Source organism: Balaenoptera musculus, chromosome 18, assembly GCF_009873245.2.
Source record: "Balaenoptera musculus isolate JJ_BM4_2016_0621 chromosome 18, mBalMus1.pri.v3, whole genome shotgun sequence".
NCBI classification, from domain to species: Eukaryota; Metazoa; Chordata; class Mammalia; order Artiodactyla; family Balaenopteridae; genus Balaenoptera; species Balaenoptera musculus.
In genome coordinates, this window is record NC_045802.1 from 67602331 (window position 1) to 67628771 (window position 26441).

At 50.7% G+C, this 26441-nt stretch overlaps 1 protein-coding gene across 1 annotated transcript in view; it reads right to left on the reverse strand.

Moving 5' to 3' along the window:
- The window catches only part of STK24 (serine/threonine kinase 24), a 106024-nt gene that overhangs the window by 25187 nt on the left and 54396 nt on the right, over positions 1-26441 (reverse strand). The window contains exon 3 of the mRNA XM_036831476.1: positions 1105-1161. Coding sequence (XP_036687371.1) covers positions 1105-1161 — 57 coding nt within the window. The remainder of the gene's footprint in view (positions 1-1104; positions 1162-26441) is intronic.

Consider the following 26441-nt stretch of genomic DNA (forward strand, 5'->3'; position numbering starts at 1 on the left):
GTGTGAGATTTTTCAAAATTTGTTTTGCATATATGGTGTTTCAAGGATGACTTAAGTAATGCTCATGATTTACTGGTTATTTCTGAGCATCTCATCAGAGGCCAACACGTAACCATGTTTTACCACAAGAGGGGAGTTACAGACTGTGACTTTGAGGTCATCCTACACCGGAGCTGCCTCTACCATGTGTGTGGGCTGGACACCTAGGTCCAGGCCAGGTAGGAGACACCGCCACTGGCGGGGGTCCAGCTCCACCACAGACACACTGTGAGCGCAGCAAGGCCTCTCTGCGTGTGCATCCAGGAAACAGAAACACGCGTTCCTGCTTGGCCTGACGGCTGCTCCCATTTGTGATACTGTGCCCGTCTCTTACCTCTGATATCAAATTTTAATTTTAAAAATTCTAGTTCTGATTAATCATAAATGAAAATGTTCCACGCCTATTTTAGAAGCGAAGTTACTATCTGAAACGTGAAACAATGATGGGGTACCAGCTCCACAAAAGTTAAAACCAGTTTTAGAAAATAAGAAACTGTTCTTAAGTCAGACACAGCAGGCGACATCCTTCATGGCTGCTTGGAATGAATTCACTGGTTTCCCGTGAAATAGCAAAACTGTCTTCAAAAGCAGATCTGTACGCAGACGTAAGCTGGGACGAAGTGAGAGAGTGGCGTGGACATATATACACTACCAAATGTAAAACAGATAGCTAGTGGGAAGCAGTCGCATAGCACAGGGAGATCAGCTCGGTGCTCTGTGACCACCTAGAGGGGTGGGATGGGGGGGGGTGGGAGGGAGGGAGATGCAAGAGGGAAGAGATATGGGGACATATGTATATGTATAACTGATTCACTTTGTTATAAAGCAGAAACTAACACACCACTGTAAAGCAATTATACTCCAATAAAGATGTTAGAGAGAAAAAAAAAAGATCTATAATTTACAGTAACGTATCAGAAGCAGAAATCCCTATTATAAGGAATAGTTTGGTCCTTTTTTCATGCAACTTAAAAGGGAAACAGAAATGTAAACAGAATTATCTTTACAAGCAAGACTAACTGAGAAGACCTCGGATGCGTATTAAACGTCCAACGTGATACTTACCAGGTCCAGCGCGGAGCCTCCACCAAGATATTCCATTATTATCCATAATTTAGTGTCCTACAGAAAAAACAAAAAGAGAGACAAATTATTTTTTTTTTAAAAAGCAGAAGAGATTATTTTAAATAATCTAAGGGTATTTTGCGCTGTCATTTTGGAACTAGAAAATTTTATAAATACACAACAGCGAGAAAAGCGTGTCCAAGTGAGAACTGGGTGGGAAGCCTGCGCTGTGCCGGAGGGGCCCCGCACCAGACCCCCCGGCAGTGCGCTCCACAGCTACTGCACCAGGGCTCCGAGGGGCGCGTCTGTTTTCACACAACCTCAGGGGGCGATCCTCTGGCACAGGAGCGTTTGGGAACCAGTCCCCAAGGCGAGTACCATGCACACCCATCCCGCCCTGAGCGTCAGACAGGAGGCGACCGGAGCACAGCCCTGGGGACGGGCCACCTCCCCGCCGCCTGCAGCTCTGCGATGCGCAGAGGGCAGGTGGCATAGCTGGTGCGGCCTGTCCCCCACTGCCTTGCTCCGGAGCTGGGCGGCCACCCTGAAGGCCACCGTCTTCCCCCTCCGGAATCTCCAGGAGAGCAGAGGGGCCCGAGCCTCGCCCCAGTCCTCTAGCCCCCTCACCAGCCTCCGTGTCTTGCGTCTCTTCCGTCCGTCTCTCCTGAAGCCCTGCAGCGCCCATGGCTTCCAGGGTTCTTTTCAAACACAAATCCCGAAGTGCTACTCCCCTGAAAGCCAGCAAGCAAGGAAACACCCACCCAGCCCTCCCGGGGGATGAGGGCACACCGGTGCGGGGTCAGGAGCACAGGGCCTGGGGGTGAGCCAGACCCCGGCTCACAGCCTGCAGACCTGGCAGTTGCTTCCTCTGAAGCCTCTGACTGGGCGCCTGCCCGAGTGAGTGCCCACGCCACAGCAGGCAAGCTTGAAGGCTGGGGGGGCGCGGCGACGTGCCACGGCCTGCGGCGCCCGGTCCACAGCCTGGGAGCAGGTACGCCAGCAGCAGGCACTCTCCGTGGCACTCTAACTCTAACGCGGCACTCTCCGGTTGCTTTCAAGTGCATCAAAAAGAAGAAAAGCAAACAAAACCCTTCCTAGGCTCTTTGGTACCTTCAGGATGGAGCTGAGCCCGAGCTCTTCAGAGCAAGCAGGGCCCTTGCCAGGCCCCATCCTCGCTGCTCCCTGACTCTAGCGATGCTGAAAGATTTGCTCTTCTGGACTGCGTCGCAGTTTCCTCAATCAGGAAAACCCTCACCGGCTCCCCCCCCCCCCCCCGCCCCCCCCCCCCCCACTGTAGCACCTTTGGTCTGATCTTCACTTAGATTTGCTTGTCTGTGTTTCCCACCAACAGCAAGCTAAGCGGCTGGGGGCAGCGCCCGGCACAGTCAAGCCCAGGAAAGGCGGCCTGTGGCACCTGTAGCGGAGGAAGGGCAATGATGCTGACTGCCTGTTCACTTCAGGGAGGCACTCATGCCTGCGCTACACTTGTAAGTTTCTTTTACAATTTAAAATAAATCCTGACATCTGGAGCCAAGTCTGTGATATTATAAAGAAACACCCCAAGTTTCACTGTATGTGGAACACCTTCTCAAGTCTTTAAATGCCCTTGACTCCTGATACGATGAAGACAATTCCAGTCTAGACTGGAAAAGGCACGGAAACCTTACCTGATGTGTTTGGGGTCTGCCTGATAGACACAAACATTTACTCACTCAATATTCATCCAGTCCTGGGCACCAGCCTTGAGCAGGATCCAGCACCCCCTGCTTCTGACTTCAAGAGAACTTCCCGGCAGAGAGAGTATCCTCCAGCCCTCCTTTATTTCACAGATACGCCCAATTCTTCCCCACGCCAATACCTCCCGAACACCTGCTCCTGGAAAAGGTCCGTGCTGTTTCCTCTAGACACCCCAAAAGCACCTTGTTTGAGAGTGAGAAATCAACTACTGCGGGGAACGGCCGACACCATTTTTGACGGCACAGGAAAAGCTAAATGGTTTTTCTATAAGGAACTTGGGAGTGCACATTTCTACTCTCATTCTCTTTTCTACGGCGCTGTCTGGCCCGGCTCCCATCCCTTTTACTTCGTGGGTGTTGAGGGTGAGTTCCCTACAGCGACATCAGCTCTGGCAGGCAGGTTCCCCCACCCCGCATCTGCATCTGTGGGGAGCTGGGGCAGAGGAACAGGACACCCTGGGAAACAGTCTGTGCTGACTCGGAGGTTCAGGGTCACTTTGCAGCTTCCGGAAGCAGCGAGACAGGTGACCACGCCTCATTCTCCATCCCAAAGCTCCAGCTCCTCACCACCTACCAAGGAAGCAAAATAACCCTTTACACGGCTCTCTCTCCTTTCAGGGAGTCATGACAGGGGACAAAGTGACCTGTTCTCCCGCAACCCTCAGGGGCACTTCAGCAACAGCACAACACCTGGCAAACCAGGTGCCCCCCAGCTGAAAGGCTTTATAAAGCCCGAGCCTTCGCTGTATCTTCCTCGAGAGGAAGATGCAGTAAAAAGACCAGCCCCGCTTCTCTGTTCATCCAGCTCGTTCCTGGTACCAGACAGGCCAGAGCCTGAACGCTACCCAACACGAGGTCCGCCAGATTCAGGGGGCACTCAGGAAAACAGCACTAGGTCCTTCATTCAGGCCATTGCTTTTTAAATACTTGGCCAGGTCGTAGGACCCAGGTGCTTGTGTCCCCAGTTCCACCAGTTCCACCAGTTCCACCAGTCTGGGAATGGAAATTGCGTCAAGAAAGGTTCCACTGGTCCCACCTCTCAGCTGAACCTGCCTTCCCACCTCACGGGGTGTGCCGCTCACCTCGGCCGCCGAGCCAGCGAGAGAGCGGGGGAAAGCCCTGGGGACGAGGGGTCAGCGGCCTCACCGGCTCTGTGCTCTCCGCAGCCGGTCCCCGTGGGGAGCCCGTCTCTAAGGCGGAGGCCAGACCTCCAACGACTGGCGAGTCACAGCTCCCAGGAGTGGGCCCCAAGCGAGGGGACAGCAGGACCTGCCGGGTCACAGAGGCGGAACCAGCTGACTTTTAAGATGAACCGAAGGATGAGTTGGCACCGGGGCGGGGGTGGAGGGAGGGAACGAGGGGGTCAAGTGCGGTCAGCCAGCAGGTAGGGCAGGAGTGAAGCTGCAAGAACCTAACGTGGAGGGCGAGAGGAGGGCCAGAGAACGGTCCATCCTGTAGCCTGTTGATAACACTTCACACTTCCTCCCAAAAGTCACCGGAGGGCACCGGGGCCGGCTCTCGCTCTTACTCAGCCCTTGAGGTGTGCAAGGACGAGGCCAGGAGCAGCGAACAAACGGCGCCTGCGCGGCGGGGAGAGGGGCGGGCTGGGGGCGGGGCAAGGCTGGGGGCGGGGCACAGGCTGGGGGCGGGGCAAGGCGGGGGAAGGCAGCCTCGCTCAAATGCACACGGGCAATGCCCTCCACCGACAGGGAGCCCTGGGGGAGGCGGCAGAGGACAGGCTGACAAAGGTATCCACAGGTCCTTCACGCAGCGAGGGTCACTCTCCTTTCTCTTTAAAACAAAACCATCGCTGGTTTTAAGATAGCTGACAGCTTCTACCAAATTCCAGTACGAATTCCCAACTCTGTGGCTTGGCGGACCAGCCCTTGGCAAGCACGGACCCACCTGCCTCCTCCTCTCACCTCCAGCTTCTCCCTGCGCCCAGCTCCAAGGCCCGCAGGCTTCTGCACGGCTGCTCCCGCTGCCAGGTGGGCCGCCCGCCGGCCTCTGAGGACAGCATTCGGGGTGCCCCTCTCCCTCCTCCATGCCCCAGGCCCAGGCTCTGTCCTCGCTGTCCCTGCCTCAGGGACGGCAGCCCGGCTCACCCTCCGCCCAAGACTAGCCCCACCAGCAGTGCCCTCCGTTCACCCGCCACCTCCCATTCCCACGGGTGACCCCCAGCCCCACCGGTGACCCCACTACCCGCTTCGTCACCTCCCCCAGCACTCTCCTCCTCCACGGCTGCATTCCTCTGGACTCAAGCCTTCTCCTTCTCTAGGCTGACTCTAGAATTCCCCAACTCTAACCCTCAGCTGCCGGTTCCTCTTTCTGACCGAAAGGGAAGGGTACTAAGAACCACCTCTGCCTGCCTCACACGCTGACTGGGACAGAGATGCTGCGGACGTCATGCAAACCAGGGGCAGAGCGAAGGCCGGGTCTCAGGATGAGCGGAGTCCTGCGGTGCAGACAGGACCTGTGCCGCGTCAGCTGGCCCCCGCGCAGCACCTCCCCTCCAGTGCAGGCCACTCGTTCAACGCAGGCAGAAAAGGCCTCTGAAATCTGCCACCAGTCACCACCCCAGCTAATAATTTCTACCACCCACCCCCAAAGAAGAAACATTCAGAAGGGAGTAAATGGACCAGCTCAGGAAAGATGGGCTCTGAGGGCTGCAGGCCAAGCGCTCCCCACGGCTCCGTCAGGATTTCTCCTCTTCGGCACCACCGGCACTTGGGGCTGGATAACCTCTGTTGCGGGGCTGCCCTGTGCATCGCAGGGCGCTGAGCAGCGTGCATCCCTGGCCTCCGCCCACTAGAGGCCAGTGGCACATCCCCAGTCCTCAGGGCCAGACACTGCCCGTGGCCTCTGGGGGCCAAAGTCGCCCCCACTGAAAACCACTGAGCTGCACAGCCAACGTCCATAAGCCTGAAGTGCTACTGCACAGAAGTGCTGACCGGTTAATTCTCTCCTCCCCTTGGCAAAGCCAGATGTTACACCCTGCAGCCTCCAGGAGATAGGAGACCATCACTAACTCACTGTGAGACACCTAAGCTTGGAGGGCCTCAGCCAGAAAAAAATGGCAATAATCTGTATTTCTAACCTCACGGTTCACCTGACAAGAAAATGAGATAATGAATGTGACAGCACTTTGCAAAGCTCGGGGGACTAAACACAGGCAGAGTGCTATTAGCCCCCTCAACAGCGTCACCCGTAAGTGCCTCGAAATAACCTGGTAAAACCGAAAAAGCCCAATTAACAAGACTAAACGGTATTTCTCTGCATGGGAGTTTCTGAGCGGAATAAAATCTTGAACGATGATTCATCCACATTCTACACTAGAATGAAAAAATAATTACTGCCCTACAAGCCTTGAGGCATGAGTGTTAGAGAAGGATGGTCTGGTCAAGGGACACAGGTGACCTGCTCGACCAAGTGACCAAGCACTGTCACAGCCCAGATGCAGAATCACTGCCCTCATAAAACCTTCCAAGTGAATGACGTGTGAGGCACTCTAAGGAAAATAAGTAAGAGTTCTTAAAATAAGAATGATTTTAATCAGAATAATTTCATGTTTAAAAAATGACCCCAGACAATGGAAGTTACGAATGACCTTGTAAGAGAATTTTCTCATAAGGGAAAGAAAACAGTTATTTATTTAATAACTTCAGGATTCACCACTTAAAAGGCACCGAAGTGTGTAAAGTGAGGCGTCTCCCTCTCGCCCCTGGCTCCTGGCTGTCCAGCCTCCGTGCCCACCAGCTTAGCGACGCATCTTCTGTGACTTCACAGAAATATCTCTGCAAATACCTATCAACTCCTTCTCCACTTCTATCCAAATGTAACGCTCTATACACTGTTCTATATACCTTGCTTCTCCTTGGAGCATTCTATACTTGTCCATAAAGGAATTCCCTTTTTTTTTTTTTTTTTTAAGCCGTAACTAACCCACACCCTATTGACAACATCAAGTTGCTCCCATTCTTTTGCTATGGTGAGCCAGGTGTCAATTTCGTGGATGTACCATTTGGGGAGTTGCTGGAGGCTGAGTCAAAGGAACACACTTGAATTTAAATAGATAATGACATTATTCTTCAAAGAGGCTGCCTCCAGCAACGTGTCAGAGCTCATTTCCCTTTTCTTTGCCAACACACCATGTTCCTTGACAGTGTAATCCAACTTTTTTTCAGTCATTCTTAGGAGGTGAATGAATTGTGTCCCCCTCCTAAATTCATATGCTGAAGTCCCGACCCTGAGTACCGCAAAACGGGACTGAATTTGGAGACAGGGTCTTCAAAGAGGTGTAAGTTAAAATGAAGTCATTAGGGTGGCCCCTAATCCAATGTGACTGGTGTCCTCAGAAGAAGAGATGAGGACACAGGCACACACAGAGGGACAACCATGTGAAGACACAGGGAGAAGACGGCACCTGCAAGCCAATGAGAGAGGACTCAGAGGAAGCCAGTCCGGCCGACACCCTGACCTCAGACTTCCAGCCTCCAGGTTTGTGAGGGAATAAACTTCTGTTGTTTAAGCCGCGGGGTCTGTGGCGCCGTGTTACGGCAGCCTGAGCAAATGACGGTCATCAATCCATTGGGGGGGGGCGGGGGGCATAACTCACAAAGTTTGTCTTTCTCTCATTGTAAGGCTGAACATCCTTACATATTGAAGAGTCATGTATGTTTTCTTTTTTGTGAGCCCTTATTATCCTTTGTCTGTTTTTCTATTGACCTAATATTAGGGGAAGTAGCCTCCTGTAACACGAGCCACAAACACAGCATTTTCCTCGTTTGTCTTTTGATTTTGCCTTTGGTAGTTTTTTGCTCGTGGAAATTAATGTACACCCACAACACCAACAACAACACCGCTTACAGGCAAGCTTGCCCTGTACTGTCTGGAGGTGGTGGGCTGGCACTCCCCACGTTCACAACCCTCACGGGCGCTTGACAGACATCAGACGACGGAGAGGTTAACTCAAGGTGAATGAGAAAAGGGGTGGATTCTGCACCGTTAACAAAGATTTTTACACCATGAACTCTGAAATGAAGTTAAGCTCTGCTTTTGCCTCTGCACTGTAAGGAAAGGCTCAGCCCAGGAGGTCTTTTACTGAAACAACGGGGAGTCCCAGACTTCCTTAGGAGTGTGGTTTTTAAAGCAAAGGTACCTTTTTGCTAAGGTGCTGTGCAGGAACCCAGACTCTCGAGCCCGGGTTTGGATCCTGCCTCTGACCCGCACCAGCTCTGGGACCCTGAGACCAGGCCTGAAGCCGCGTTCAGTTTCCCATCTGCTCCCGGGACTAAAGAACACCCCACCTCAGGGGCGTGCCTGGCACACAGCAGTGCCCATGAACTTGAGCTATTAATACCATACTAACTTTAGAGTGCCCCCTGTCTGAACCCAGGTCCACTGGGAGGCTTGTGAAACTAGGAGGCAGGAAACTGGTATCGAAGCCCAAACCCCACCTCGTTTTACAGTCAAAGCAACTCCCTGACATTCATGGCACCTTCCAACTACACTCAAGGCACAGAACACGATCCCTGACCTCAAAAATAGCTGATTTAATTGTTCCTCTGTCTCACAGATGCCAGCATTCCTTCAATGATTCGCGCCTACTATGCACACAGTGTCACTGGGGGTCTATAAAATGAGTAGGGTCCGGGCTCTTTTCCTAAATAAATCACTTTTCATAATAGAAAAGTGGGCAAATAACTACCACCAGCCAGCCTGTGGTGGGTACCACTAAGACACAAAATGCTGTGGGTGTTCAGAGGAGAGGCCCGTCTCATCAATTACCTACACAACAGAACTAATGGGGAGAGAAGAAAATGAGAAGATCAATCAGAAAATCAATGGCCAATAGGCACATGAAAAGACGTTTAATGTCGCTAATTATTAGAGAAATGCAAATCAAAACTACAATGAGGTATCACCTCACACCAGTCAGGACGGCCATCATTAAAAAGTCTACAAATAACAAATGCTGGAGAGAATGTGGAGAAAGTGAACCTTCCTGCACTGCTGGTGGGAATGTAAATTGGTGCAGCCACTACGGAAAACAGTACGGAGGTTCCTCAAAAGCTAAAAATAGTTTCCATATGATCCAGCAATCCCCCTCCTGGCATATATCCAGACAAAACTGTAATTCGAAAAGATACATGCACCCCTATGTTCACAGCAGCACTATTCACAATAGCCAACAACCTTAATGTCCATCAACAGATGAATGGATAAAGAAGATATGGTACATATGTACAATGGAATACTACTCAGCCATAAAAAAGAAGGAAATAATGCCATTTGCAGCAACATGGATGCAACGAGAGATTATCATACTAAGTGAAATAAGTCAGAAAGAGAAAGACAAATACCATATAATATCACTTACATGTGGAATCCAAAATATGACACAAATGTTTCTATCTATGAAACAGAAACAGACTCACAGACCTAGAGAACAGACTTGTGGTTGCCAAGGGGGAGGGGGCTGGGGTCAGCAGATGTGAGCTTTTCTGTATAGAATGGATAAACAAGGTCCTACTGTACAGCACAGAGAACTGTATTCAATATCCTGGGATAAACCAGAATGGAGAAGAATATATTAAAAAAATAATGTATATATGTATAACTGAATCACTTTGCTGTACAGCAATAATGAACAGAACACTGTAAATCAACTACACTTCAATAAAAAAAATAAATTAAAAAAAGAAGAAAACAGAAAATTGAAGCAGGATAAGCATGGGGGGGGACGACGACGGGTGCAGGGGGGACGACGACGGGCGCGGGGAGGGACAGCCCAGGCTTCCATTCTTTCACGAGGCCCTAAAAGGACAACAGTGGTCCAAGACAAAGTCTTCTAGTGCTGGAAACAAGCATGCAACTAGAGAAAGGCCACTACCTGCAAATATCAACTAAAATGACACTGCGCAATAAAACCTGAAACGGCACAAAGAGAAACAAATCAACTGAAAATTTCTGGATCAAATCCTTAGAAAAAAATCAAAAGCATCACTACGAATTATCCAAAAATACTGGAAACACTACATACACCAAAAGCTATACAATACAACCAAAGATTTATTCGGAGGAAAACACAGTATTACACATTTTCATTACCAAGCCAAAAAAAAAAACGGGGGGGGGGGGTAAGGGAGAAATTTTAAGTGTTCAATATGGAAGTTAGGAAAGAAAGAAAAAAGAAGGAAACCTAAGGAAAACAAATAAAGATACATGCAAAATGGAAAAATATTAGAATGAGAAATCCATTTTATTTTTTAAATAAACTCCAGCTACTATAATCAAGAAAAAAATAGATAACACTAATTTGCAAATATAGCAATAAAAAATTACAGATGGAGACACTTTTAAATGCAAACAGAACAGATCACAATGTTTTATTATAATAAGTTTAAAAATCTACAATGAACTAGATGATTTCTTTGTAATGTATGAATTAAAATTTACTCAAGAAAGAAGAAACGGGTAGGGGAAGAAATGGATCAGTTACGGTCCTCTAAAAATATCTATATAAAGAGGAAGGAAGGAGGGAAGAAAGGATGGGAAGGAGGCAAATGATTTTGCCCTTGAATGTTTTAAAAGAACAGAATATTCTAGGAACACTCCTGAAGCACAGGACTTTTCCTGACAGCGCAACATAACACCAACACCTGGAAAAGGTTATCATCAGTACAAGAGGAGGAGGAGGGAGGTGCGTTTCTACGTGCCAGGGATGCGGTGCCTCCTGGGACAGAGGGCTGTCATCTAACGAGAGGAGTTTCTAGAGAAGAAGAAAGGTGCTTTTGGAAATGAACATTAGGTGTGAGAGTCTCCGCACATGTGAAACGTTTGCATCGTATTTTCTACCACCACCTGCCCAGCCCCACCAGGCCTGGGGCCTGCCTGTCGGCCACGTCTGCAGTGCTTTCCAGAGGCCTGAACCCTCCTCTGTGTCCGCTCGCTCCATCGCCATCAGAAACCTGACATGACAGCGAGAACACAGCCAGAGCTGCTGTCCTTCCAGGCCATCTCTCACCGCCCCCACCCCCGACCACCAGGGGCCCAGTCGGCTGGGACCAGGACACTCGCGGAAGGAGGGGAGAGTGGCGTCCTCCAGGGCCTGGGGAGAGCCACACCCTCCTTCACCACAGGCTCCCTGAGGGGACAGCCCCGGGGCGCCTCGGGTCTTCCTCTTGGTCCAGCAGGGGGGGTCCCAGCCTCATCCCGCAAGAGTGCGACACCGCAGCACCGCATGCTTTACCCAAGACCCTCATAAGGAGTATTTCATTTGATTCTCCCGGTAATCCTGTCCGTTTAGGTAATCAGCTTCTTCTGCTTTACAGACGCGGATACCTCGTTAGCGCGGGGAGGGGGAGCAGCTGGGGCTCAAATCCAGACTTAACATTGAGTCAGAAACCTAAACAGCAAGAACCACAGTAACAAACATCACAGACTCTAAGCAATTTCTAAAGGATTCCAGTGAGGAAAACATGTTCTAGGGTAACTGTTCTTAACTGGTTTCCTTTCAGAGAGCAATGAACTCTAATCTTACTGCCTGAAAAAAGACATCGGTTTACAAAAGGTCTGCCTGTGACTTGCGGGATTCACACGCCCTGCTCCCTCGTGCCAAGAACAAGAACTTTTGTCCTCACGTCCTGCAACAAACTGGAAAGAGCACTGAGCCGTCCCTAAGACGCTCTTCTCCGGGTTTACGTCACAGGCTTCTCTCTCCTGGAAGAGGCCGCCTCCTAACTGTGTGCATGTGTGCGCGTTGAGGTTCAGTAATTAAGCCCCGCCCCCCGGATGGGCACTGAGGCGCTCCTCTCTTTTGCATCAGCACATATTCGCCACAACACAGCAACAGATCTGTTCATGGGAAGTTTCTGTGCTGAATGCTGGTTAAAAACTAAGACGGATAAAAACATCTGCTTAAACGTAAAGATCCTTACAAGGTAATCAGGGAACTACACTTACAAATGACCTAAATCTGAGGGAGCAGAAAAGAAATAACAGAGAGAAGCATGGAAAGGGTGCCCTGGGAGATAAAAGAGGAGGACTTGACTTTCCTCCCTTGCTCTGTCCTCATAAAAGAGCAAACACAACAGTCAGTGATCATAAACCGCTACATCGAACAAGTCTGCCATAATCATAAGCTAAAAATGTACTCTTCCTAAAAGTGAAATACTTCTAATAATTACAAGATTATCTTTCTGCCAGGTGAAGATTTTAATGGTTATTACACAGCATTTGTCAGAAATATCCACCACAAAACCATAAAACCAAAAGAAGTGACTATTGAGGGCTCAGTATTAATTCTCTGATACAGACCCAGCCCAAAGAAATCAGACAGGACTAAGTCAGAGGGCAAATATGGCTGAAAAAGAAGACTTTATTGTGTTTTGCAAATTTAAGAGGTGCCTTCAGTGTTAAGATAATGTATGGAATTAGCAGATTCACGAAAAACAGATGCTGTACCTCAAATGCACGGGTGGCAAATTCACATTTACACTTTTATCTCCATCCTTCAGGGTATTTACCATACCCTAACGGTAAACAGCTCCCAAAGTAAGGGGCTTCTCCTGCAACATGCCTGTCTGTCCGGTGCCGGACTGCACTGAGGAGACGTCTCTGCTGTCTGAACTCTCGCTCCTCTTCCTTCCAGCCTCCGGGCCACCTCACTCATCTTTATTTTCTGCACAGTTCTACTCCAGAATGAACAGTTAGGTAACAGGCACATGTGCTCGATGTATAGTAAGTTCATTAACGATGAGCTACTGGACACAGTCAAGCTGCACTCGGATCCGACGTGCAAATCCAGGGCTCCCTCCCTGAGGCAGCCCTGGGGCGCAGACCTGAGGCTGCTGAGAAGATACGGATACGTATCCCCTGCCCCTACACCCGACCATGACATGAACCACCACCGCCCCCAGCTCCCCATGACATGAACCACCACCGCCCCCAGCTCCCCATGACGTGAAGCACCACCGCCCCCAGCTCCCCATGACGTGAACCACCACCGCCCCCAGCTCCCCATGACGTGAAGCACCACCGCCCCCAGCTCCCCATGACGTGAAGCACCACCGCCCCCAGCTCCCCATGACGTGAAGCACCACCGCCCCCAGCTCCCCATGACGTGAAGCACCACCGCCCCCAGCTCCCCATGACGTGAACCACCACCGCCCCCAGCTCCCCATGACGTGAAGCACCACCGCCCCCAGCTCCCCATGACGTGAAGCACCACCGCCCCCAGCTCCCCATGACGTGAACCACCACCGCCCCCAGCTCCCCATGACGTGAAGCACCACCGCCCCCAGCTCCCCATGACGTGAACCACCACCGCCCCCAGCTCCCCATGACGTGAACCACCACCGCCCCCAGCTCCCCATGACGTGAACCACCACCGCCCCCAGCTCCCCATGACGTGAACCACCACCGCCCCCAGCTCCCCATGACGTGAAGCACCACCGCCCCCAGCTCCCCATGACGTGAACCACCACCGCCCCCAGCTCCCCATGACGTGAACCACCACCGCCCCCAGCTCCCCATGACGTGAACCACCACCGCCCCCAGCTCCCCATGACGTGAAGCACCACCGCCCCCAGCTCCCCATGACGTGAAGCACCACCGCCCCCAGCTCCCCATGACGTGAAGCACCACCGCCCCCAGCTCCCCATGACGTGAACCACCACCGCCCCCAGCTCCCCATGACGTGAACCACCACCGCCCCCAGCTCCCCATGACGTGAACCACCACCGCCCCCAGCTCCCCATGACAGGAACCACCACCGCCCCCAGCTCCATTTCTGCCTCGGTGAGGCAGACCCCATCACAGCACACAAGCGTCCCCACAGCCCCATGCAGACGCCTAGAGAAGAGCCAGCCTAAGTGCCCCGTCTGGCTCCTGGCAGACCGTGGTCGGTCAGTAATGGCCGTGACAACGTGTGGCTCCCAGACAGGGTTCAACACAAGGGCCTGGTTCGAGCAGCCCATGTTTCCATTCTGAAGCAGATGTCTCTACTCACCCAAATGCCTGAAAATCCTGCTCTGCTGCGTGGACCACTGAAAGGGAAGGAGTTCTTTCCCCTCACCAGGAGTCAGTCTTCTCTTTGATTACATACCAAGCACTCCTCATTACATAATCTAAGTAAGATTTGTGATCTCATATATGATACTATTTTTTTTTTTTTTAGAAATTTACTTAGAAATATAGAAGTTTTAGGGCTTCCCTGGTGGCGCAGTGGTTGAGAATCTGCCTGCCAATGCAGGGGACACGGGTTCGAGTCCTGGTCTGGGAAGATCCCACATGCCGCGGAGCGACTAAGCCCGTGAGCCACAATTACTGAGCCTGCGCGTCTGGAGCCTGTGCTCCGCAACAGGAGAGGCCGCGACAGTGAGAGGCCCGCGCACCGCGATGAAGAGTGGCCCCCGCTTGCCGCAACTGGAGAAAGCCCTCGCACAGAAACGAAGACCCAACACAGCCATAAATAAAAATAAATTAATTAATTAATTAAATTTTAAAAAAAAGAAATATAGAAGTTTTAGAAAAGAAAGCATATGGCATAATTGTTTTACCTGAATACATCAGCTGTGTTTAGATACCTCAGATAAAGGTCTGAATAGGCAGAAGATGTATGTTGAGACAAAAAGGACTAGAAATACAATTAATACTTATTTTAAATTATAGGCAACAGCCAGAAGACAGAGTTGAGTTTCTTTTTGGTGAAGTAAAATATTTAGCCTAACTGGAATTTTAATTCATTCAACTTTCTGGATAGAAAAACATAAAACGGAGCTGCCAAAAGTCTTCAGGCACTCCCTTCAATTACACTAGGACAGTGCGTTCGGGGGGAGAGAAAGGAATCCACGGTCCCCGCCCCCTGAAACGTCTCCACGTTCTCTATTATCTTTGGTGCTGAGCCGACCTTTTTTTTTTCCCCATGATGGAAATGAAACGTATTCCCCTGTGATTTCAAAGCAAGATTTACTTGGGGATTAGTTTAGTCCACCCAGAAGTAACTTGTTTTGCTTCTACCCGCGGTCACCCTGGAGTCTGATACAAAGGGCTCCCTGTATCTTTTCTGTTTTTCCCAGAAACGCAAGGACAGATGCTTGCAAGCTAAAAATCACTCTCAGAGAAAACAGATGTTCTTTTCCCTCTCCCAGAAGTTGCAGCTGTTCCAGGTCCACGGGGAATGCGGCAGATGACTTCCGAATGGCAACGGAAGCTGGGAGGGTGGCTGTCACAGCGTGGGCACGGGGCTCCCCCCACGTGGCTGAATGACTGCGCAGATCGCTGCGGGGAAACGAGGGCCCCGCTAGCCTGGGGGTGGCAGGCAGCTCACGAGAACCAAAGACACCCTTGTCTCTACACTTGGAATCAATGAGTATTGATGCCCAGGACTACACAAGGCAGCAAAAGTGGAGGGAGACCGTTAAAATCCGAGCCGGAGGCACCAGCATAAAGCTTTTGTTTGCTGCTCAGAGAAAGGCAATCCTCGTGGAAGAAAGCAGCCTGACTGCACCACCCGGGCAGACGGAGGCCGGGGCTCCTGCAGAGGGAAAAGCTGTCCTCGCAGAGCCGCAGGATGCCGGACGGGCTGTCGCTGCCAGTTCTTCGTGCGACCGAAGCCGGTGACTAAACAACTGAGCGCCCGTGGACTCCGCGCGCCCGGGACGGGCTCTGCCCTGGGCCAGCACTGGCGCTCCCCTCTGGGTGTGGACCGACAGATCTGGCCGTTCTCCACAAAATAAAAAAACAGGCCAGCATCTGGGAAACTGCCGCTCAAAGGAAGTTCTGAAGAGCTGCGCGTCTGATCGCGTTTACGAAAACGTGCGTGAATTTCCTCCCTTTTCAGAGACTCTGCCTTCTCACATTCACGTCACTTACGTGGAAGCATAAACCCCAAACCCATTTTCTTTAGACAGTAGAGCAAATTAATTGGGGCCGACAAATAGCGAACATAGAAAGCGGCAGCATGGACGCAGGGCAGATATTTGGAAGTAACTCTGAAATCAACTGTGTTTAAAAAAAGAACGAGCCAAAAACCTAAGAAAACCACCCAGCGGAATCACAAACAGACGATAAAATGGACAGATCGTATCGTTTCCTGGCACACATCCCACTCTCCCCGCCAAGTTTTAATATACTTAGAGTCTTACAACGTGAGGTTGAGCATTTCTAGAAGCAGCAGGCATTTTCCAGATTCCTCTCGACTCGGGGAGGCAGGTGGCCCGTTTACCTCAAGTGATGAGTCAAGGTCCCTGAAGACCAGATCAGGAGAAAGAGCCAGAGGCAGAGCTCCCCGACCCGCCAGCCCCTCGGCCTCTGCCCGCACTTCTGCGGCCCCCAACGCCGGGCGAGAGCCGGGGCGGGCCGCTCTGCCCTCGGTCCCCCCGGGAGAAGCCCACAGGGCAGGCCCGGGAAGGCTTCTCCCACAGTAACCTCGGTCCCTCAGCTACACCAGCTGCTTGGGGGAGCGGGCTGTGCAGAGATGGGCCATCACCGGCCCCCGGCAGGGGCCGCCCGCCTGCTGGACGGCGCGCAGGAGACTCCAGGCCCGAGCTGGCCGACGGGCGGCAGGGGGAGCCCCGTGGCAGGGGGCTCTGTGGGCCCCTCCTGGGCTGCCGCCCAACACCCCCTCGGGGGCAGGAAGGATGGCCCACTCCCAGCCCACCTGCCCCTGCTCTCCTGCCAGCAGGGCCACGGCGGGGGGGGGGGGGGGGGGGGGGGCCGTGGGAGCGACTGTCCAGGAAGGGGCGGGAAAGGAGGGACGGGAGGCAAAGCACCCCAGAGAGCCGCTGGTGAAGAGCGTGCTGGTAACTCTGTCTCCCGATTTTCCGTCTCTCAGAGACCACAGGTGATTTCACCAGGGCCTTCGACATGGTTCCCTCGAAGACAGCGTCAAAGGCCTAATGTTCCTGACGTGTTCACCCCTTTAGAGCCTGAACACATTTCTAAGGCATCTTTGATGCGTGGCCTGCAGGGAGGGGACCCTGCACCTCGGGAATTTAAATCGGGTTGTTCATAAACACAGTCCGGCCACAGCCCCGAGATCCCCGTTCAGGGGTGGGACGGGGCACTGGCAGGTTTTCAAGCCCCCTGCGTGTTCCAGCTCTAAGTTATTACTGCCTCTGCATTAAATAAGCACCTTCCAATCAATCCCTTCCTAATGGGAACACTTGTGACGCACGCAGACCTGGCTCATGAGAGGGAAGAAGTCCCTGCTCTGCAGGTTGAATGTGAAGTTGCCAGGGGACGTTCTAGGGGGACCGTCCCCGGCAGGCGTTTCTCTAAGTGGATCTGAGGCCTAGGGAGAGCCCAGGCAAGGCACTGAGATTTGGAAGCTTGGGCAGTAGTGAAGAACCTGGACTGGATGAGTGTGCAAAAGACTAGATGAGTGTGCAAAAGGACAAGCAGGAAAAGGAAGCCAAGCACGAACAGTAACCAAGAAAAAGAAAGGCGAATGAGACACTAGAAATTCCCGTCAGAGGAAGGCTGTCTCGTTCCCCAGACCTGAGGGCCCATGGCTACACTCCACCCCAAGCAAAGCGGCTTATTAACCTTCGAGCGTTCGTTAAATGAACAAAAAGTGAACCACACCCCACCTGGGGCAGAGGAAATCTTCGAAACATCTTTAGCAAGCTTTTATGAAAAATCGAGACAAAAAGATTTTAGGGAAATGTGGTATTAATCACCCCACCACCACCACCACCAAGCCCCCAACAATTTCTGTTAGGATTTTACACCTACCATAGGCTTCAGCGCTTGTGATCTTTGTGTTTCCTATGGAACAAGACATGCACAAATACTTTTACAGCTTATTTTCTCTCAAATCCCACAGTTTCACTCAGAAAACTATCTACTGAAAAATAAAACTGTTTAAAACAGTAACATGTTATTTCAGTAATTGCCTTTTGTATCATGCTTCATGGTCCTTTGTCAATTTATCCAGTTTTTAAACCACCAACGTTTAAAGGAATGCTTTTCTAAAGACGGCATACTAGCAGGAGACCCACAGAAAGCTGTTACTTGGTGCTAACTTGGCATCTCCGGACTTATGTTCTTAACCACAGTGGATGCCTTCTAAGGCTCACCTTCCCAAGTGCTGACAAGAGAAGCTACTTCCAGAGGGATCCGTCTGGGGATTTTATAGAATTGAAATTTACCATGAGAGAGAGAGACACAGAGAGAAAGAAGGGTCCCACAAAGAAACAGATTTAGGAAATGCCACACATTAAACTTCCCTTCAAGGCTCAAAAGCTCTGAGAATACTGTAACAGAAACCTACTAGACCCAACGTGTCCAAACATCTTATCAGGTAGCACCTACTAACATCTTCAAGAAGGGGGCTCATCCAGAAACACTCCCTTAGCTCGAACCCACCTTCAGAGCCTTCCAGCAGGTAGAGAGCAGCTCTCCAGTCAGTGTGAGACCCTCCCCCATCCACCCCACCCCCGCCAATCCGCGGAGCCCAATGATGTGCCAGTTACGTGATAAAAGTGAGATTCAGCCTACAGACAAAGACTGAACAGGCCCGCATACAGTGTGAAGGTTATTGGTGGCAAATTTCATCATTCAGACTCATGAGATCCATGGGATGCTCACGTTCTTTGATGACACGTCTAGACTTTTACAGTCACACACCTCAACGTCCTCTAGTGCCCACACCTTTTCTTACCACACACAATGAGTAAAACACGTATATCCATGTCAGACTAGAAAAGATACTGTCTTTCTAGAAAGAGTCTGGTGACTCAAGTTATTGCTTAAACTTTGAAGTGAGAATACAAGGAAAAAAAGAGAGAGAGAAAGGGAAACCACAACAGAGGGCTCCAACAATGCTTATATCACATCATTCACACCTCTTACATGTGGTTTGAAACTCTCGAGTCTCTGATTAACCAAAGTGACGAAACACAGTTCGACTTTCAGGAACCGAAAATCGGGGTTTTCACGTGCACAGCCTCGCAGGAGCCCCCGAGGCGGCCGGCCAGGAGCAGGACCCCAGGGGGAGCTGCACAGAACCTGCACGCGCCCTCCTCCCGCCCCCCGGAGGCCCCTCCTCCTACTCAGCAGCAAGGCGGTGGCGAGGGGGGCACTGGGAACCGCCGAGAGAGGCAGGGAGAGAACTAGGGCAGCAAAGAGGCGAAACCCACCTCCGTCAAATGTTTCCAGTGTAATTTTTCTTTTTTTTTTTTTTTTTTGGAGCAGATAACCACACTACCTTTATAACAAACTAGGAGAACTCAGTGCGTGCGTACAATTATCTGCTGTGGTCGAATACAGTTCAAACTAAGTTACCTGACCTTGGACAACACTCTTCTCTGGCCCTGCGGTGAGACCAGCACACAGGAGTCACATGTGCTGGCGCCCACCTTGTGTGGCTTTCCCCTCCCCCTCCTTCAGTCGGGCGTCTTTATTACGACAACGCCCTGCTATCTCCCTCCTCCTGGACTGGGGCCCCGGCCGCCAGAGCACTTATTCGGGGTGATAACGTCCTCGGGGTGATAACGTCCTCGTTATGCATCTCCTTCCTTCACCAACCCAAGAAGGTCCAGGTGCAGAGCCCACACCTGCATCCCTGGCCCAAGTGAGGCGGGGCAGCAGGGCTCCGAGTGCCCAGAAGCAGACAGGCGTGCTACACGGCAGCGGGGGGACAGCTGACGCGAGGGCCCGGGACCCTAGAGCCTGGGCCTTAGCATCAAGGGAGAGGACGACCTTCGGACACAAATGAACAACACAGTCGGAAGGTGCTGCTGCAGGGAGAGACAGCGCTCAGAATCCCCAGGACTTTCCGCACACACACAAAATCCCACTAGCGGTTTTTAAAAAGCAAACACCTGTGGGCTTGCCTGTGGGGAAAGACACTTCAAATCCCAAGTCATTAAAGGCTCACACACCTCACTGAATACGTTGGAAACATTTTCCGCTCGGTTTTTTTCAGTATGCCACAAGTGAACACTAGTTAAATGTGCTCTAGGGGGGGGCCAGTCTTAAACCCAACTGCCAAAGATCCCCGTTTACCAAGAGTGCTTTTTACAAACAAGGTAAAGATGGACACAACCCCGCACACTTGTGGTGCACGCAGGAGGGCCAAGAGACCCAATCATCATTTGCTCAAAGAAGACAGCAGAAAAGTCAGGCTAAGAACGTGCCACTCCTGTTGACAGCGACTCCGATGGACCAGTTCTAATTTCCCAAATGGAGGCAGAAATTTGATTAAAACCAGAAAAAGTAATATCAAACTTGGTTCGCTATTAAACCGAGACGCGAAGCTAGAATTAAATTCACTTAATAACCTCGAGTTCATAACCTCCCGCTCTCACATGGAAGTTGGCTTGGTACTGGCTCCCTTTCATTAAAGCTGGTGCCGCTTCGGTCAGATAGCCCACGAAAGAAAGAGCAAGGGATTGCAGATGGCTTAATGCACGTCTTAGGAAGTAAACACAATATGCGGGGCCCGGAAAGTAAAAGAACATGTAAGAACCAGGAGATAATCTTCCCAATACTTTCCACACTAGCCAGAGCGAGCGCAGCTCCTAAGCGTGCCCGGGAGCTTAGCAAGGAGATCCTTACAACAGTCGGAAAGATGATCTTAATGCGCTGGAATAAGTTACCTGACCCCCCACCCCAAAAGTTAACAACGAAGATGTTTCCTTTCTTAAAAACGTGCACAAGTTGTCACAGAGGAATTGTCGGCAGGGAGGCGCCTCCCTGTTCCTCATGACGTGAGTCACCCCCTGCAGTGACTCCCACTGACCAGAGCTCCCAGCAGCCCCTCCACGCGGCCCCTCGTGCTCTAGAACACAGCCCTGCAAAAACCAGGCCCCCGAGACCTCGCAACCCTGCACAGCCAGCAATCCTGCAACGCCCACTGGCTCACTCTGCCCGTCACTGCCGGAAAGGGAGAGGTGAGGTCCATTAGCAAAGCCAGAGAGATCACACTCGGGTTAAAACCCATTTCTCTCAGCAGCCATACCTCCCCTTCCAAAGTTTTACATTCAACCAGTATAAGTGAAACTTGACTCCCAGCACCTTTTCCCAGGGAGACAAGTGAAAATTTCTCCTCTTTTCAACCGGAAACCTAAGCTCTTAAAGACAAAAACCGAAACAACAACAAAACTTTGCTAGGAAATACACTAATATTTTCTGCTGCATCTACTCCTTGAAGAGTAAAGCAATACAGCAGGAGGACACAGGCGCTGCCGGCAGCAACCAAGCCGATCCAGGGCTGCGGTCCGTTCCTAGGGAGACGAGGAGTTCTGGTCCGCCGTGCCTTCCCTGGGTCAAGATCTGGAGCAACACCTTCTAGAATCTGAGAGCCTGGCCTCTAATTTGCACACGCTGGCACCAGACTCAGGCGGGGGACCCACCACAGCAGTTGACAGCAGTCGCGTCAACAGTGTCCCCCCATATCAGGCAAGAAGGGAAACAGACTCTGTGCAAACTTGTCCCCAAAGCAACAGCGGCTCACAGTGACCAGAGTTAAGCCCGACGTGCAGTGAACTACAGACACAGAACCACAAAGGGCCGACGACCACTTCACGAGTTCACGAGCACCACCTCATGGGAATCCCTGTCCTCCACCGGAGAGAGCTGCCACGGCTGCCTTGCACTCCACTCATTCCTAAGCCCCGTGGAAACAGGGTTACTTGTTACCTGATGAGGCAGAACCCTAGCCCTGGCTGGAAACAAGAGAGAAAGCCTCGGGGCCTCTGACACAACGTGCGCAAGGTGTGGGTGGGGGCAGAGCTCGGGCTGACCAGGAGGGCGCACGTCTGCCCGGGCGGCACCGACAGCAGCTTACCTCCATGGAAGTCTGTCCATGTTGGGGGCATGTGCACTGTCCATCGGGCTGCCATCCCTTTGAGGAGAGGGAGACATGGATGGGAACCAAAGGATCTTCTAAAGGCAAGTTCTTACCGCAAGCTGGCCCAAAGGTCCCTGCAATCAAAGAAATCATTGTGGTTTTGCATTTGGCATATTTATGCCCCTTTTCTTCTAGGGACAAGTCTGTCAGCCTCTGAATGGATCTCCGCTTTCAAAACGCAAAGTGTCCAGAAATACACCTCCACCTAGGTAAGGAATACAGGAGATGGGAGAAGGGCAAGGGGTCTTCAAGGCACACCCTGGTGCGGAAAGCGAGCGTAAGAGCATTTCCTTCTCAAAAAAGAGCCAGAAATCAATTGTTACTTCTAAAGAACCAACGTTTTCTACCAAATATTTCAACACGAGCAAACTCCACCTCTTCATACCCGTTTAAAAAATGTGACCGATAATGACTCCAAAATCTACACGGCACTCCACACCAGCCCTAGCTGAAAGCAAGGGAAAAGGCTTCTATATGAACAAAAAAATGTGGGTGATTAGCTTCTATAAGCACTGGTCTACAATCAACCTCGCCATTGGCCTAGCTCCGCTGACTACCATTCATAACGACAGAGAAAATTCGTTAGATCGAATTGAAGCACGTAATCAGAAAGTCAATCTCATACTAAGTCAACAAAAGATCATCAAAGTCCAGGAAACTAAGTTAAATACCTAATCCACTGTAACAAATGCTTGGTCTACTTAACAGGTTACATAAATTGCTTTTAGCAATTCAACCTGCCGTAAGCCCACCACGACCCAACGCCAAAACATCAATACTTCCCAACTAACTGCACAGCTAGCAAAGCTGTCTGTATATATTCTATTGCATATAGTATCACAATTTCCTTCTTTTCAAAAAATTCCTCTCTCCTTCAAAGAAATGCCTGAAGATATTTGATACTTGCCACCGCAGTAATGCTAATAACAGAAATCAGAACACTCTGTTTAGTCACCTGTGCATCAAGCGTACAAAGAAAGGAGGCGTTTCACAGGCGACCACAGAACCATCCTCAGCTGAGGGACGAGGCACGCGGCGCCAACAGGACAGCTACGGGACCACAAAACCAAAGGGGGGTTTGTGGAAATAAGGTGGCAGTTAAATCAAAATTCCACAGTGGGACAGTATGGCCCTTTGAAGACGACACCTTCCAGCCTCAGAACCACGGCAAGCGTGACACGGTGACCCCGGGCCAGGAGCCCGCAGGTCCCCCACCGGGCTAACCTGCTCACACTTCTGGCTGGGCGCTCCACGGCTGCGTGCGAAGGGAACACGGACGCGCGAGCCGATGCCCGATTCCACAGAACGGTGGTGGCGGACGGTGGACGCTGCAACACCGGACACGGCAGCCGTCGAGGGCGGGACCCACGGAAGCCTCCCTGTCAGAGGCGCTGGCGGCTGAGCCGCTCGGCCACCCCCTCCCTTCTCTGGCCCCGGGCCCTGTGACTCTGGGAAGCCCGCGCTCCTTCCGGCCCCAGAGGAAAATCCTGCTTGGTGGGAGCCGACGAGGTGGCTTCTCTGTGCCACGGTTTTCTGCTCTAGAGGACAAGAGGTGGGGGCTCGAGGACAAGAGGTGGGGGCTCGAGGACAAGAGGTGGGGGCCAGGGGCCTCCAACGCCCTTTCCCGCTCTAACAGCCTGGGATTCCAACTTCTCTGTGCACGAGAAGAGTTTCACGAAACGGCAAGCTAAGCTGCATCAGATGGATAAGAACTTAAAAGGTCAAGGTGTCCGATCTCTCTCTTTTGCAGGTAAGGACACAGCTCCGAGAGCAGGTGACCAGCCACACTGCTGGCTTAACTCAGAGTCGAGACCGCATCTTCAGAGGTAGGCAGACCGTCTCCAGATCTCGAACTTGGGGTCAGAATGGCTAGAAAAGTACGGAGAAGCGACGGAAACGGTACAAAGCAAACCATCATCCCCCCCTCCCCACTGCCCCTTTCTAACTAGGCTTCACCTCCAGCTTGTGTATGATTTTTCCCAAAACCAAATCTGCAGCCGTCTCCCCCCAATCCCCAAACTTCTGTTTCCAGTCAAACTGGAGCTACAGTATCCCACCAACCTACCTGGCCCAAAACGCGGAGGGAAGGTACCGAAGTGGAACTTAAAGCCAATATATGAAGAAGATCTAACATTACAGTAAGTTCAGAAACATAAAGAACTGTGTGCTCACCAAGGCTATCCAAGCCACCCAGAGCCCCCCTTCTTCCCACGGCCTCCTGCCACTTATGGTCCTCCTGTTTGTCTCTGACCGACCCCAGCAAAGGCAGAAACAATTCCATGTTGCACACACAGAAACGAGGACCACACAGGGCCTCTCCCAGCTGCCACCTGAGAGACTCTGAGGCATCAACCCACAAGCCGTCCCTTCCTGCCGGTTCCAAAACACAACCATCTCCTCAACTCAACACACAAGCCAGCGCACGGTGTTCTCAGCTGTCACTTTGAGCCGCGTTAAGTCCTCCACCCCAGAACCCAGAGAAAGTTTAGGAGCCGAGATGCAGAACTGCCAGCCCAGAAGTGAGTCAATACTCGATGATCAACTGAACAACCAGCTAAAATGCTGTCTCAGCATCCTTCCTAACCCATGACCAGGAAAGAAGTACTGGGGAGGGAATCGGTGATGGGAACTCTGTCCAAGGCCAGGTCAGGTTCTATTTTCCTGTTCTATCTGTGAGCACCATGCAGAACTCAACAGAACAGAACCGACATGTAACGGAAGGGGACTGGATAGCTCTCAGCTAGCAAAGCAACTCTCTGAGCCTCTTGGCAACGGCAACTAGAGAAGACTTTCCCTGCTCTATGAAACCAATTTTTTTTCTTAGAAATTAGAAAGGGCACACTTTAGATCTGACTAATTGCCACCTACTTACATCAAGACTGAAAGAGAAAAATCACATAACTATCTTTAAAATTACAGGAAAATGGGCTTCCCTGGTGGCGCAGTGGTTGAGAATCTGCCTGCCAATGCAGGGGACACGGGTTCGAGCCCTGGTCTGGGAAGATCCCACATGCCGCGGAGCAACTAAGCCCGTGAGCCACAACTACTGAGCCTGCGCGTCTGGAGCCTGTGCTCCACAACGGGAGAGGCCCGCGCACCGCGATGAAGAGTGGCCCCCGCTCGCCGCAACTGGAGAAAGCCCTCGCACAGAAACGAAGACCCAACACAGCCACAAATAAATAAATAAATAAAATTAATAAGAGGATTCCCAGCCATTGGTCACTGGGGATGCTTTAAAAAAAAAAAAAAAATTACAGGAAAAAAGTATGTGCTATTGTTTGTTTGTATAAAAACAAGACCAAAAAAGTCTAACCAGGAATAGAAGCAGACTTCCTTAATGGAAAAACAAACAAACAAAAAAGAGGCCACACATCAAAATTCTATAGCAAATACCATACTTATTAAAGGAAAATTTAAGATGCACTTCTTTAAGGTCAAAAACAAGACAGGTGTATCGCTCCCATCACTGCCAGTCAACAGTCTAGAGGTCACGGCCAAAAACATAGGATGCAAGACGGTGATATGAATAGACAGGAGCACAAGAAACCATCATTGTTTGTAGATGTGAACATATGCATAGAAAACTAATGAGTTCAGCAAGACTGCCAGAAACGATGTGGAAAAAAAAAATCATACTCATTCCCTTAAACTAAGCAATAACCAATCCGAAAATATATCTCTCAAAATAGCAACAAAAACTACGTGCCTAGGAACCAGCAAGATCTTCATTTTTAAACTGTATTAAAGCTCACATAAGACAACCTAACCAGAAAACAGGCATTCATAGTCAAGGATGGGATGACTTAAGATGTCAATTCTCCTCAAAAATCAATGCTTAGGGGCTTCCCTGGTGGTGCAGTGGTTAAGAATCCGCCTGCCAATGCAGGGGACACGGGTTCGAGCCCTGGTCCTGGAGGATCCCACGTGCCGTGGAGCAACTAAGCCCACGTGCCACAACTACTGAGCCTGCGATCTAGAGCCTGCGAGCCACAACTACTGAGGCCAAGTGCCACAACTACTGAAGCCTATGCGCCTAGAGCCCGTGCTCTGCAACAAGAGAAGCCACCGCAATGAGAAGCCCGCGCACCACAACAAGGAGTAGCCCCCGCTCGCCACAACTAGAGAGAGCCTGCGCACACCAACGAAGACCCAACACAGCCAAAAATAAATAAATAAAAAATAAATTAAAAAAAAAAATCTTCCTGGGTTGGGACATACAGTTAAAAAAAAAAAAAAAATCAATGTTTAAACTTCAGTAAGATTTTAAACAGAAAATGTACAAACTCATTGTGGAAGAACAAAAGTCTTCAAAGACCTCATGTACTTTTTAAAAGCAGCAAAATTTTTTGGATGTATGTGGGCAGAGGTGGAGACGGTTATCACTCCAGATATTACGACTTAAAACAAGGCCAAGGTAATAACAATTCACACACACACACAGACCATGAATGATACTGGCCCAGGAAAATAAAACAGAAAATCCAGAAATAGGCCTAGACACATATGAGATTTTGGTATATGATATAACATCATATGCGAGTGGGGAAAATACTACTTTATACAATAGTGTTAGGAAACTTATCCCTACATGGAGAAAAATAAAATCCCTACTTCAAACTGTATACCAGACAGATAAAAGATCTAAATGTAAAAGGCAAAATTATAAAGCCAATAAAAGAAAAAAAATTTAATATATTTTTAACCTTAGGAAACAAGTAGGTTCCTTAAACAGGACCCCAAAA